The sequence below is a fragment of the Polyodon spathula genome, chromosome 4 (genome assembly GCF_017654505.1).
Source record: "Polyodon spathula isolate WHYD16114869_AA chromosome 4, ASM1765450v1, whole genome shotgun sequence".
NCBI classification, from domain to species: Eukaryota; Metazoa; Chordata; class Actinopteri; order Acipenseriformes; family Polyodontidae; genus Polyodon; species Polyodon spathula.
Genome location: NC_054537.1, coordinates 44,419,107 through 44,434,034, shown reverse-complemented (window position 1 = coordinate 44,434,034; position 14,928 = coordinate 44,419,107). Strand labels below are relative to the sequence as shown.

General features: G+C 39.5%; 1 protein-coding gene across 1 annotated transcript in view; it reads left to right on the top strand.

The window, feature by feature from the left end:
- Positions 1–13,932, top strand: part of LOC121314570 (reversion-inducing cysteine-rich protein with Kazal motifs-like) — a 43,093-nt gene extending 29,161 nt beyond the window's left edge. The window contains exons 13-16 of the mRNA XM_041247984.1: positions 3,095–3,305; positions 4,934–5,007; positions 8,443–8,598; positions 11,598–13,932. Of these exons, the coding sequence (XP_041103918.1) occupies positions 3,095–3,305; positions 4,934–5,007; positions 8,443–8,598; positions 11,598–11,804 (648 nt within the window). The 3' untranslated portion in view covers positions 11,805–13,932. The remainder of the gene's footprint in view (positions 1–3,094; positions 3,306–4,933; positions 5,008–8,442; positions 8,599–11,597) is intronic.
- Positions 13,933–14,928: the final 996 nt, after the last annotated feature.

The following is a 14,928-nucleotide window of genomic DNA, read 5'->3' as shown; positions in this document are numbered from 1 at the left end:
TTGACAGAGGCTCCCGGAAGGCAGCACACTGTTGTAGTAAGTGGGTCCAAACTGCGAATTGAACTTGCTGTGTTTCTCAATATGGAGTCCCCAACAATCATGACCTCCCTTCTTTTTGATGTCTGGTCACCACTGTCAATAGGGTCCTGGATGTTGTTCCTTTCGTTCTCTTGTTGTTGGTTTTGCTCATCAAAATTTTGAAGTGACTCAAATTTGTTGCTTGTTTTGATTTCTGGTGGTTGTGTTTGACAAAGTTTCTTTTTTTCCCTGCTTCTGCCTACCTGAACCCAGCTGTTCTGACTTTCTATCTCCCTGGTGGCTTTCAGTCTGTTAGGGGTGGTGCAGACTTCCATGAATTGTGGGTGTGCCAGCTCCTCAAGATCCTGTTGCTGTCTCATGTCTTCCAGCTTCATTTCTAGCATACTTACTAGTTTATGCAAGTCCTGGATCGTGCGACACTTTACGCACACTTGGTTTAGCTCCGCTGGGTTTTCTCGGATTTCCCACATCATGCAGGTGTCACAGATTACTGGCTTGAAGACCATGTTAATGTTTTTTTTTTTTTAAGTTGAGTTTCTTCTGCAGCCGTCAACCTGCTTTCAAACTGCTTCTAAACTGCTCTGCACTTTTCCATGCCTGTACTTCTCCCATGCTGGCGCTTCCACTCGCTGTCGCTGGGAAGACTGCCTCGTTTATAGCTGCGTTGTTCTGCTGTACTGTTGGCTCCTCCCCTCGCCCTCGCCCATGTCTCAGAACGGTACTGAATTTGAATCAGCCGCTCCAAGTTTCATCTTGTTTGTTATCAGAAAAACACACATGGCTGTTTGACTTTGAGCTGCAGTGCCTCCCCAATGTCCTGTGTTTTCTGATTAAAGCAATTAAAGATGTAATCTCTCCTTACTGCTTCTAAACTGATCTGCACTTTTCCATGCCTGTACTCCCACGCTGTCGTTTCCACTCTTCTTCGTTGATGTTGAAACATCTGTACTTCTAGTAGCATTTAGCTGAGCTTGTATTTCAGGGGCAGTTAATCGCCGGTTTCTCAGACTTGTGACTCGAATGAACTTGTTCTTTGATTCTGAGGTCACCCTTGACCTGCCTGTTCTTGTTCGGTCCTCATGAGTGCCAGTTTCTTCAAATCGTTTGATGGTCTTGGCCACAGCAGTTACAGACACTTGCAAAGTTCTTGTGATTTGTCTTAAAGATTGACCTTCATTTCTTCAGACATCTTTTTTCTTTGCTTAACTGAGCGTATTTTGCCATTTTCTGCGCCCTTACATTCAGGAATGACAAACTTGTGCCTATGCTGCCTATATTTAAAGTAATCATGGACCCTCATCTGTTAACAATAATTGGTGACAAAAGGTTAATTATGTAACATGCTAGTTAACTCAGAGAACATCTAACAAAGACACTTTTATATTTAGGCCAGTGTTCTAACACCGTGTTATACACATTTCAGACTTTTAACTGACTTAGGCTTCAGACTGAAATCCCTTTGCTTTGGGTGACCAATTTATTGAAATTGACCAGATTTACATTTTCATTTAAAAATTAAATTTTTGAATGCAATTCACTTATGATTATCAGCTTATATAAGTACACATATCATATAATTAAATATTAAGTGTTTATAGACAAGCTTATACAATTAAAAGCATAGATAATCATGAAAAACCTGGTTTCAAGCAGGTGTACTCAAACTTTTGACTGGTACTATATATATATATATATATATATATATATATATATATATATATATATATATATATATATATATATATATATATATAATATATATTAATATCATATAGTATCGATATCTATCTATAATTCTGGTGAAGCACCACAGTACATGTTTATGTGTATTGGCCATCTAAACATATTTGAGTGAGATTCAGAAATTAAGATGTTATTTAAAAGTCAATACCTTATGGTTTTTCATTACAGCAAAACATGTAATTTAATTTTTCAATACATCTCAAGAGGCAAAAACCTTAATTTCCATACTGCCAAACTTTTTGAGTTTTTTTTGGCAGACCAACATGGTATTGTTGCAGCAGTTAATCAGAATTACATAAGTATGAATCCCTTGATAGACCGGCTTGACTTTACTTTCTGGTCTATAGCTTGCATTAACTGCTGTTTAATCCATTCTGTTTGTCTCCTTCTTGCATTTCTCTCCTCCTTTCTATCTATCTATTTCCTCTGCAGTAGATGCCTAAATATCTTTGTCTTTCTTTCAGTTCTTGTAAATGTCTTTCTAATCTTCCAAATCTCTGAATGGAGCTTCCTCATTCTGCACTCTCATAAGTGGACAGAGACTTGAAAGTTGTAGGTATCCCTCCTCTGGCCCTCTGGATTTCATACAAATGAAATTATCCTCAAATATGTTTGTTTTGATTTGTTACTGCAGGTAGTTGTTTAACAGGTAACATTCCCAAAATGTGATTAGCTCATGAAATGTGAATGTAATTGAGGGCTGATTCATTTCCAGCGGACTAGGTTTTGCTGTACTGTGAATTTTAGAGAATGATTTTGTATTCCTTCTAACTCCACTACAATTTGGAGTTTTGTCCTGTTGTTTCTTGGGACACCTACACACAACTATTCTGGTAGGATTGTTTTTAAATTGTTACAAGTGATTTATTTCCAGCAGCATAATCACCTTATTAGCTACTTCTTTAAGTTATTTTTTTATATTAATTAGTTAAAGACTTCCTGTTTGGATTCTTGTTAGTGCATACGTATTGTTCTAAACTATACAGTTTTCACACAATATTAGTAGACTGTAACGGGTGTGCAAAAATAGATTTCATTTTCCCATTATAAAATAAGCATTGATATGCCCTCACAGTAATTTGACAAATCCAGTATTCTTCCACTGGCTGCCACTAGGTAAAGAAAGCATGATAATGAAAGTTATACAGTAGCATCTTAAAAGGGTTGATTTTTTGTGAAAACAAATGATACTCCTATTTTGCACATCCGCAATACCGTGCATTGCACGTTATGCAAGTTAAAGGGAATGAAAAGTACCTTTGGACATTTAATAACAACTGTGGTTGTGTTGTCGATTTGCTCTCATTCTAAGGACATGTGCAAGCCAGAGAAGCCTGTCTGCGGCCACAACGGGGAGACCTACAGTTCTGTGTGTGCTGCCCACTCAGACCGAGTTGCTGTGGACTACCTGGGTCATTGTCATGCTGTGGGAGTGGTGTCTGACTCAGCCACTCATGCAGCATGTGCCGCCATTAAATGCCCACCCCTCTCGGCAAGTGGATGCACACCCGTAATACCACCTGGTAAGTCTTATTTTTATTATGCAAATCGGAGAAATATATGGCCACAGGATAATGGGAACTAAATCAGAATTAAAGATGGCAACTAAAATGATGTAAAGTGCAGAGAACTATTCAAATTAAACCCTGTACACCACAGGGAGGCATTTTTAAACAACACTTACAGTACAGAGCCATGTTAGAAGTAAATGGGCATCCATAACACAAATGTGTGTGAAATGTTTGTCCTGCCAAAATGGAACAACAAAGGACACTGTGCACAATCGACACAGATAATGTGCTTCTCCACGTCGCCTTTCTGCACAGGACACAGCTGTCCGAAGTTTTATTTTTATTGCACTTGCCAACCTGGCATTGGCATCTCTTGCGGCTCTCAACGGGGTTGCCAGCTTCAGCTGTGGGCACGCTTGGCAGTCTGCCTCTGTTCCAAATGTTTCTTGCAAAGTTCCTGTGCTAACTATAAAATATATTATCTCCTTGGTAAATTCTTCCCAGTGCATTCTTTGTAAATACATTGTAAAACACCTGAACAGACCACCGTCAGGAGCCAGCTTTCACTGAATACTTCCATGCCATCTGATCCAAAACATTAACTTCATATTTTGTTGCGTGGCAAAACTCCACGGTCTCTGGTATTTATTTTCACTAGTCCTGATGCTAATTGACTGACCAAAGCAGCACAGCTGGCAAGCAGGCACCAGCCTTCAAAAGGCTGATTGAAAACAACTGACTGTCAGTCATTCACTTAGGCAGAGAGTAGAGACTAATCTGATTACAGCTAAACACACTGTGGACTGGTAAATACAAATAATAAAGTAGAATACTTCTGTATAATCAAAATACAATAGTTTTCTGTGTGGCCATCAATGTCACTGCTTCCGGGGCTTTTAGGTATAATGTAATATATCTCCTTTATTTCTGCACTCCCGCATTTCAGGCTTTGTGAGAATATTTAATATATACGCACAGAAAGGTACATGAACGTGCAGCCCCATATGTGTTACACGACTGGAGAAAATTACATTTTAAAACCAAAAACCACCAAAATGACCACCGCAGGGCTTCTAGTGTTAGAGGTTGTTCTTTAGATTCCCCAATGTGGCATCCCCTGAATGAGTGGCAGTCTTCTCCTGGGGTATGTTGATTTGCTGATTCAAGAAGCGCATCTTTCAGAGCTGGAACAATGCTGGGTTGGGGTGAATGTTTCTGAAGGCTGACGTCTGTCTAGTACCAGACATCTTTCATCTGATTCATATCCTCTGATTGACATGGCCACAGGAACACAGCAGCACCATTTCCATCCTCAGCAACATTTCCACTGGATGACTGAACGTGCTCTGTGTGCTGGTGCACGATCAGCCGAGTTGGGATGGAAACACTGGAAGGAGCCCTGTGGTCAACACCTGGAGGATACAACGGGATATATATTTTTATATATTATTATTTTACCTTTTTGGTGTATTGATGTATACCAATTGCATATAATACTGCTGGCAAACACGAAAATTGTTGTTTTTGTCTCTAGCTACATTTCACACAATATCTGTTCCAATTGTGCTTGTATCACTGTGTTGTCAGGTATCTGTATATTTTAGAGAATCAAATCTAACGGCTTCCCTTGTGTCTGTTAGGAGCCTGCTGTCCTTTGTGTGCTGGAATGCTGAGAGTTCTGTGGAGCAAAGATCAGCTCAATGTTTTTGCCAAGGTAACGACACGCTTTGTGTAAATTGAAATACAATATCTTTGAATTACCACAACACATACAAAATACACTGTGCAATTTATCTGCTTTCCATAGCATATTGCTCAAACACATCAGCCATAAAAAGTTTGGAAATTTTTATAATATGTTTAATCTGATTTTTGTGATTTCTAAGTGTAACGAATAAGGCAATTCCATTTAATTGTGCTGAAAGAAATGTTTCTCTATTGAGAACTCGTGTGGTACCTTTTAAGAATGCAGTGCAAGATTACCAATTAACTCTGTATTAGCATCAATATGCCACAAGAGGGCAGTACACACAAGCTAATACTTTGGTGATTTTTAGTGTATGCTTTTCTTACTTCTCTGGTCACCTGATGATAATGAAACATTGTAGCTGGTTAAAATAACAATAGTAAATAACCAGTCAGTTCCTTTTCAAGTACGAAATGTAACCATTACCTAATGGGTGTTTACCTCCTAGAGACCCGAAACCTGAATAATATATACCAAAGCTACTCGGCCGAGCCTGTGACACTCTCCCACCCCCGAGGGTACAAAAGGACTGCGCGCACAGATCTCAGCACCATTTTTCCTTTCAAGACTGACCTGACAGTGGAGCCTGGTTTCAGATAAATTCGCTGTAAAATGTCCTAAAATCTGCAAAGAGAAAAGTGTTTTCTGCAAAATTCTGCAGCAATGACTTAATGAGAAACAGTGTTAATGAGTATAAATAAGTAAGAAAAAGTCACAGTTAGCTAAATTCAAGCTAAAAACAAAAAACAGGACAAACATGTTTGCAATATTTTATGGACATCAAAGAAGAAAAAAAAACACATACAATAAAGCAAAGAGTTTACTTTAAAAAAAAAAAAAAAAACTCTTACAACACTGACTAATGGAAACCATTTTTAAAATATAGTCTACATAAACAATTCTTTAAAAAAATGTAATACAGTTATGGCCAAAACATATGTCTATTTAATCACATTAGTAACAATAACATTTGCCTAGCAGAATAAGATTGTAGTGGTGCACTGGGATTCAAATTAGCATTGGTACATTTTACAAATGCACTGTTTTACAAATGTGTACTAGGCTTGGAGCATTTTTATACAAATGTAACAGGGTAGTTTTAGAAACACGTGTTGTTCACCAAAATCTTGTAATTTTATACAAATAGTACATAGAAATAGTTTGGAAGCTGGGGCTAGCGCTTGGAAACAGTGACAGGCAACACTGATTGTCCGATAAACTAGCTTTTTGTTTCTTATACCAAATGCTAAAGTCTCCGAACCAACCCGGTACCATACTGAGTTGGCGCTACAGTCACCGAACTGGTACCGAGCCGACCCGGTATCATCCCAGTACTGACCCGTTAGGGTACAATACCGACCTGATGCTAAAGTCAGCAAACCGACCCGGAACCATTCCGACCCTGTACTGTACCGACCTGGTGCTGAAGTCACCAAACCAGAACTGAACCGATCCAGTACCGACCTGCTATTGACCGGTGCTTACATCCCCGGTCTTGGCCCCATTGAGACTCAACGGTATTAGAGTGCTCAATTATCGACGACTGGCTCATTTGTGCCCAGTCTCCAGCGCAGGCAGAGGCGCCAGGAAGAGGATGCTTTGGCACACCAATGGCTGAGGCAACTGTTATATGCCTTCCCAACGTTCACCGTGCTCCCACTGTGTCTGGAGAAAGTCAGACAGGATTGGGCCAAGGTGCCCCTAGTAGTCCCTTATTGGCCCAGGAGTCTCAGGTTTTCAACCCTGATGAATCTCCTGAGCGGCCAGCCGTGGAGACTGCCCAAACACCGCAACCTGCTCAGTCAGGCGCAGGGGACCTTATGGCATCTCAACCCATCAAGCCTACATCTCTGGGTCTGGCACCTGAATGGCTGGATGTGAGCCATCTGGGTCTGTCCAATAGGGTTATTGACAATCTACAAAATGCCAGAGTAGCGTCCACATTTTCCCAGTATGGGTACATGTGGGGTATCTTTCAGACGTGGTGTCTGCTTCGTTGGTTCAACCCCATGACTTGTCCCATGGCAGTGATACTGCAATTTTGCAGGACCTGTTTGATGAGAGGAACTACCCCCTCTACTTGTAAAGGTCTATCTGGCAGATATTTCAGATTGCCATTCAGATTGCCATGTCAAAATTGACTTGTCTCCCCAGGAGCCCACTTCCTAGTGGGGCATTTATGAAAGGGGCTCGGCGGCTTCGGCTGCCTATGAAAGACATTGTTCCTCGCTGGAGGCTAAACGTGGTGCTTGAAGCACTCATGGAGCCTCCATTTGAGCTCATGCATTCAGGAAAGCTCAAATATATTTATCGCTCAAAGCTTTTTTGATTGCTATCACCTCCGCAAAGCAGGTGAGTGAGCTGCAGGCATTCATATTTAGAGTCTGCTTAATTTTTAACAAAGGTTACGCTCTGTACCAATCCTGCTTTTCAGGCATTCCATGTAAACCAGTCTGTGGAACTGGTGGCTTTCCATCCACCTCCTTTACAGTCTGGAAGGGAGTGACAGCTTCATGCAATCTGCCCAGTGCGGGCCCTGGCAAATTATATTGACAGGACGAAAAGTTGGAGGCAGTCCAAACAATATTTTGTCTACTATGCAGCGAATCCCATGGTCAAGCCCTGTCTAAGCAGAGGCTGTTCAAATGGATAGCAGACACGGTCAGGACTGCCTATGAGCTGACCAACTTGCCCCCTCTAGAAAAGCTCAATGCCTATTCCTCCAAGGGCATGGCAACTTTGTGGGCTTTATTCCAGGGGGCATCTGTGAAGGTCATTTGCAATACAGCAGTGTGGTCTACTCTCCATACCTTTACTAGGATCTACAGACTTAATGTCGTGGATCCTCAAAATCCTAGTTTTGGCTTCTCAGTCGACCCTTACAACACAGGCATAGAGGCGGGTTTCTCCCTCAATTTTTTAGCCCCAGCTACTTGTTACTGGGGTTCCTAATGTAACACACAAGGCAGTCTCTCAGCTTAGCCTTGTAGCATTCTAGTATGTCGGCAATCTTGCCCTTGCGACGGCTTGGGTATACTCACCCATTGGGTAATGGTTACATTTCGTACTTGAAAGGGAATGTTACGTTACTATCAGAACCCTGGTTCCCTGAAATAGAAATGTAACCATTAATCTTCAAGGTCACTGCGTCCATGATTGCAGCAGGCTTAAAGGAAAAATGATGCTGAGATCTGTGAGCTCAGTGCTTTATACCCTCAGTGGCAGGCATGACTGCATCACAGGCTTGGCCGAGTAGCTTTGGTATATAATATTCAGGTATCGGGGTCTTTGGGAGGTTAACACCCATTAGTTAATGGTTACATTTCTATTTAAGGGAACCAGTGTTATGATAATAATCTAACATTATGTGTAGCTTTATTGAACACTGTGTTCTTTTCTCAGATAAACTATAAACAGCCAGTGACTGTACACAACATCCTTCGGACTTTACGTCTACATATCTCGGTGCCACAGTGTGATATATTTGGATACCTAAGTATAGAATCTGAAATTGTGATACTTATTGTGCCAGTTGACCAGCAACCTACATCACTGCAGGTAAGTCAGATTTTCTGAACTATCTCTGTATTTAAGTCTTGTCTGAAGGCACATCATTTAAAAATTAATTTGACCAACCTGTACCCCAGTGGGATAAACCACAGCTGGATGTTTTGGAGCATTTTAACAGAACTGTTCAATCACCATCGATGAAATGCAGTTTTGAAAGAAACACATTATATATACTTGTATTTTAATTTTAAACATGGCATGTGGTAGTACACTAGCTTAAAGAATTAGTTCTTAGTATGTTTATCGTGCTTGCAGGAAGTCTGTTTGTTATTGCTTCACTTCTTCAGGATTATAAATAAATTGTGAAAACTTTGCAAAGCTTGCAGTAGCTAAAATAAAGGTCAGGGTGAAACAAACCACAAGAGCATATTGTTTTACAGTAAGCATGTCTGCTACCGTGAACAAAAAGCGTGTTGTACGTTAGAAACAGGAGCGAGTCCTCGTATCAGGGGTAAACATAACAAAGAAGCGAACTGCAGCTTAGGTTCTGCAGTAACAAGCACTTTGTAGGTGGGGATTACGAACAGTATGTAATAACGCGTTTACCCGCAAAACTCCGATCTGAGCTGGTTTTTGGCTTATAGATTAAAAGTATCACTCTAAACCAGTTCTGAACCTGTATGCGCACGCGTAGCCCCTAAACTAACCTGCCTGACCTCAGACATCATATCTGCATGACGACTAAAAGTTATTACAGACATGCATTGCAATTTGCTGAGTAGCGTGGATGCTCTTCAGTCATTTGGCATTTGGATCTCCCAGGGGCATCAGTTTCTTCATGAACTATTTAATAAAACAGTTTACACAACATTATTTACAATAAATAAATACTTTTCATGTGTAGGGGTGTACTTTTCTGTTCTTTTCTGATTAGCTACAAACCTGAGGGCCTAGAAAAGGCAGGGACCATGAAGGAGTACAAATGTCTATCTGTATAAATCTGTATAAAGTTACTAGTATATGTTACTGAAGTGAAGATATTGAAAAAAGTGTATTTCTCCACTTATGTACTCCCATTTATATTACATGTTTATATAAAACAAAACATTTTCTTGTTATTAGCATTTGTATTATTTAGCTGAAACCTGAAATAAGCAACATATCCATCATATGGTTATTTATTTCTTGCAAGTAGTTAAAAGGCACTTTGTTTGTCAATAGACAAACCATTTGAAATGTTTGCCAGGAGCTGGAGGGGGAATTACCAGTGCTCTTGAATGTGCCACGATGTTGCTTGGATTTGGCAGATGAGTCATGTACTCCTAATCCAATAATTGTTTCAGTTGGAATGGTACTATATACAGCCTCATGTGATGGTGTTAAAACACCAGAAGGATAGCCACCACCTGTGCCAAAAGCTTCTCTATGGAGATGTGTTACTTTTTTTAACATCACATCTTTCGCCCTGCCATCTCTTTTGACGATCCAAGATGCATAGTTTTACAACTGAGACAGCATTGACATGTTCTGTAACTTCTGCCAAATTATTTTTCTCATTTTTATTGATGAGCACTTTCTCCAAACAATTTCTCTTAAATTACCATGACCTCTTCTTTAAGACTATCAAGTTCTTGAGTGGATCATTTTGTTTTTATTTTAGAATGACTTGAATTTTGCCACAAAAGACTTTCCTGTCAGCTCTGTTGACATTATAAGACAAAGTTATTTAAAAACTAAATATAATTGGTTGTTGGAAACTTGCCAGTAATTTTCTGTTAGCTAAAACATGCCAGTAAAACAGGGCCCTCACTATATTTATCCTGACGGTGGTTTTATGACAATGTCAAAAAATAAACAAAATAAAAAACTTTTAATGGGACTGTGGAAGGGTGGTGGGTAATTCACTGACCAGGAGACAGACAGGTGTACTTGAAAACACCGCACAGGTGCCCAGTTTTATTTTTAAGGGTGTCTTGTTTCTTTTTAGCCTGCAGAGGGCGCTGTTGGTCCGTGGTCTGCTTACCAACTATGGTAAACAGAACCATGGGAATACCAAATGATGGTAAGACAGTTCAGGGTGCAAGCGCACTCGCAGGTGCTTCAAACAATAATTCAAAAATAGAAGGCAACAAGAAAAAGGGAAAATAAAACAGTAACAAAACAACAAAGAAAAGGTGCTGCACTTTGCAGCGATATCCCAGTTGCCGCTGCCCGTGCGACCCGGATCACCGTCCTACACTGCCGGCTAACTAGCCTGCTCAGCTATACTATTCAGGGGTCTGCCCAAGGGTTCCCCTCCCTCACTGTCTCACTCTGAAACTCCGTTTCATTCTCTCCGACTGGTTCTCGGTCGTGGACCAGTGCTTCCGCACTCTCGGCGAGTTTAAAAGGGCAGACCTGAGGAAACAACAGAGCGTTAACTTATAGGGCTAAGAATCTCCCCAAGACCTGCCTCTCAGCCATTCAGAGAGGGGGAAAGTCCACACACCCACTTTCCCACCTCCCTGTGTCACTGCCATGACTCACAGGCGGTTGTTGGACGACTGCTGCCCTCTTCCTGCAGCACCGTAAACACGCCAGCAGAGTCAGCACAGATCTCCCCCTGCTACAGGGACAATCTAGAAATCCTGTGTATTTTTATGCATAGATAGACCCCATCATGTTTTAAAATGACAATGCATGCTTGCTAAAATATGTGTTTCAAAACTGCACATTTGAGAACTTTTGAGTCAATAGATGTGAAAACTATTTTGTTAGCTACAATTACTTTAAATACCACTTAACCAATTTCCATTAAACTATTCATTGACATTTCTTGTTCTATATTATTCAACTTTGTCATCATACAGATGGCTTTAATTTTGAATTTACAGCCATGGTGAGGGAATTTGTTTTACTGACATACTTCTCATAGCAGAAATCATTTTGCACAGAACCTAAACCGATGACATATCTCATAACAATAAGAAACCCTACACACAACGGATTAAAGAGCTGTGGTCTTTTAAAACCAGCCTTTTCATTTGCACTTATTTTTATTGTTACAGATTGAAGCATGCAATAAAGAAGCTGAGAAAATTGACTCATTGATAAACTACGGAAGCCCAGCCCTGGTATCCCACGTGCCCCTATCTGCACTCACTACATCCCAAGTGCAGGTCTCTGGGAAGACTTCCTCTGGGTGTACCAACAAAATGTCTTTATATTTTGCACTTTTCCTAATCCTTTTATCAACTTTATCAGTAAACTGTTAAATACTTCTTGATGAACATAAGAACACAATGAGAAATCATTTGCAGGTTGCTTCTTAAGTGCAGACATCTAACCTCCTGACTTGACAAAATTAATATAATGAAAAGGAAGGGATTTTTCCTCGTGGAGAAAATTGCTGTGATAATCAAGTGTGAATTTTTAATTGTGTTCATCTTTAACCATTTGGGACACGGCCCAAAACCGTGCGTTGACGCACAAGGTATTCCATGAACAGCATTGTAACACTTTGTCAGAAAAGTGTTCAAGCAGTGTCAGAAACTGGTCTTTCTGGCGATCTGTAGGTTAAGTGTGCTGTAGAATGTTGGTATGATCTTATACACACATACAGCCTCTTCATTTAAAACGATAGGTCTCAACGGATTGATAGTAACCAAATTGTGACTTACAGTAGCCTGTAATCATGCTAAACATCAAAAGAGATTCATTTTGTTCTTGTGAAAAATCAAATAAATAAACCAGAAATGCTGACGAAGAATAGCCATGTTTGTGATAATGACAATCATTGATATCCACTTGTGGGTAATTTGACAATATGCCTTGCTTAAAATATTTACAGAGACAAAGTAAAATGCAATATTTTTAATAACCTTTTGGAAATCAGAAATTATGTTTTCAGTGTCATGGCTCTTTAATAGGATCATTTTATTTTCTAAGGAATTTAAAGAAACAAGTTTTAAATGTGCCGTTCGAAATTTTATTGTCCTTGCATGTCAATGAATTGTGAAGTGTTTTATTACAGAATTATTATATGACTTTTACATAATATGTGTTTTGTTTTTTGTTTTTTTGTCTGTGCGCCTAAAGCGTACCTTTTCACATGAAGTGATTTCTTGTTTCAGTATTACTGTGCTAGGCAGCTTTTTAGTATTAAACCATTTTTTTGTTTGGCTGTTTTTTGTAAAAAGTAAATGTGATATTATTGCCAAAATGTAGAACATATATAAATGTAGGCACTTAAGAGTTAATGTATTGAATAAATACCTATTTTAGCTAAATTGCCAGTACTTTTAAAATGCCAATAATGCATATATTTGTCAAATTGCCTTTTTCTGTGTTTCTTATTCCATTGTCCCTGCTCAGACAGTTGATGCTTTCAGATGTGGTGAATCTCAAGATGCAGAAAGGACAAACTAGGACTCTCAAAGTGGGGGTCAAAAAATGTCACAAAGCAATAAATACCAGCAAAATTGCTTCTCAACTCAAATGGCACAACAAACCTGAACTTAAGGTAGAGGTGGCTCCCGGGATTTGAAACTAGGCTTTTTATTATTTCGGCTTTCCCCTATTCAGGGAACCACATCAAAATGATTGATATGATGCTAATAGTTTCATTCACACCAATAAGCACTAATGGAAGTGAACCAGAACCGGCCAGGATGTCATTCTTTAACTTATTTCAAAGCTGGAATGCAGTTCCAATGCCCTTTGTGTATGTGACTGCCCTAATACAACATGTATCGGGTCCAGAAGAGGCCTTTGCACATTAATAAGTTTGTTTGCATAGCATATCAAATAACATGTTGCATATGGGTATTTATGTGGCATTGCAATTTCCTGTTGACAGTTCTAGAAGCCAAACCAACTTGATTGTTGAAGGGGGAAGAAGCCCTTCACCACCAAGATAAACAAACGTATATATCTTTTAATGTATGTTCCTAAGAATCTAAAGCAAATAACCTTAGCAGGAGCTTGTAAGTAACTGACCAGACACTTTGAGCTTTCACAAGAGATTGCATCATGAACAAAGAGATTAACAGTACCAGTTACAGTATGTTGTATAGCCTGGGACCATAAGCATTATGTTTCCTGTGCATGTGTTCAGTGACATGCAGTTTTGTAATTTGGTGTGTTTGTATCCGATAGACAGATTCACTTCCCATTTTCAATGTTAAAACAAAGCCGCCAGGCTTTGCCAAAATTAGCTGGTTTTATTACAGTGAAAATACACTGTCCGTCCTATAAATGTCAGATAGTGTATATTTAGTATGAATTATTTTAAATATTGGGGAAAATGAAAGTATGGGAGCATGTAATGTAGTAAATGTACATTAGACAGCGTGGTTTAAGTCACTTAACTTTACTAGTTCACATTGGTAAGATGTAACAAAGTGCCCGCCCCTGTGTATTATCTGTTATGTGTTGCGTGTGGTGTGTTTAAATGTTGGTGTATAGACATTGGTACACGGGATATAAACGGGTCTGTGTAACACGAGTGTTTAAAATGTATATGTGTATTTAGGCACGAGGATTGCACAGCACTTCACGTGCAAGTAAAATGTAGTAATATGTGAGCACGGGGAATTGCACTTTATTAATTCACGTGCTGGGATTCAAGTGAATAATTAATTGGTAATTGAATCCCAGCACAATAGTATATATAGATGCACGTTGTCACATACTGCGGTTGGGTGTTCGGTGAGCGGAGAACGGGATTGGAGACGGAGGAAATAAGGAAAGTAGTAGTAGTAATAATAATAACAACAACAAAGTATCTGCTCACCGTGTTTGTCAGTGTCTGTCCGTGCACCGTTGTGTTAAGTTTAGTCTGTTTTCGTTTGTCTATTTATTTTGGCGTAGAGTGCCGTGTCCTGTGTGTTTCGTGTTTGTTAAACCTTTTATTTTGCATTAAACCGGCGCCAAGTCATCATTTCATTTCATCTCCTGTACTGTGTATCACATTGGTTCTGACGATCCCCATAGGGTGTACTTGGGGCAATTAGCGGCAAGAACAAAGGTCTATAAGATGGGATTGATGCCTACAAGTGATGGACAAAAAAGCTATATTTACTAGGGAAGTTTCACCTTTAATGGAGCTACCGTGGGGTATATGTGCAGATCTTTCTGCAAACATTCATATTGCAGTATTTCCATGTGAACTGAATTGTATTTCGGCCCACTTCTGAAAATTGCATCATTTTAAGGTCATTTTTCCCCCCTACTTTGCATCAATTTCTTATAATGTGAGCGCCATTTTTAATTGTGCCTGTTACATTTATTCATAACTAGAAAAACTTTAATACATTTTGAGGTAAAATGTCTGACCAGATCTCAAGTTTGCCATTTGGCTAAGAGGCTGTTTCTTGGCCAATTTACCAGACAATAGAG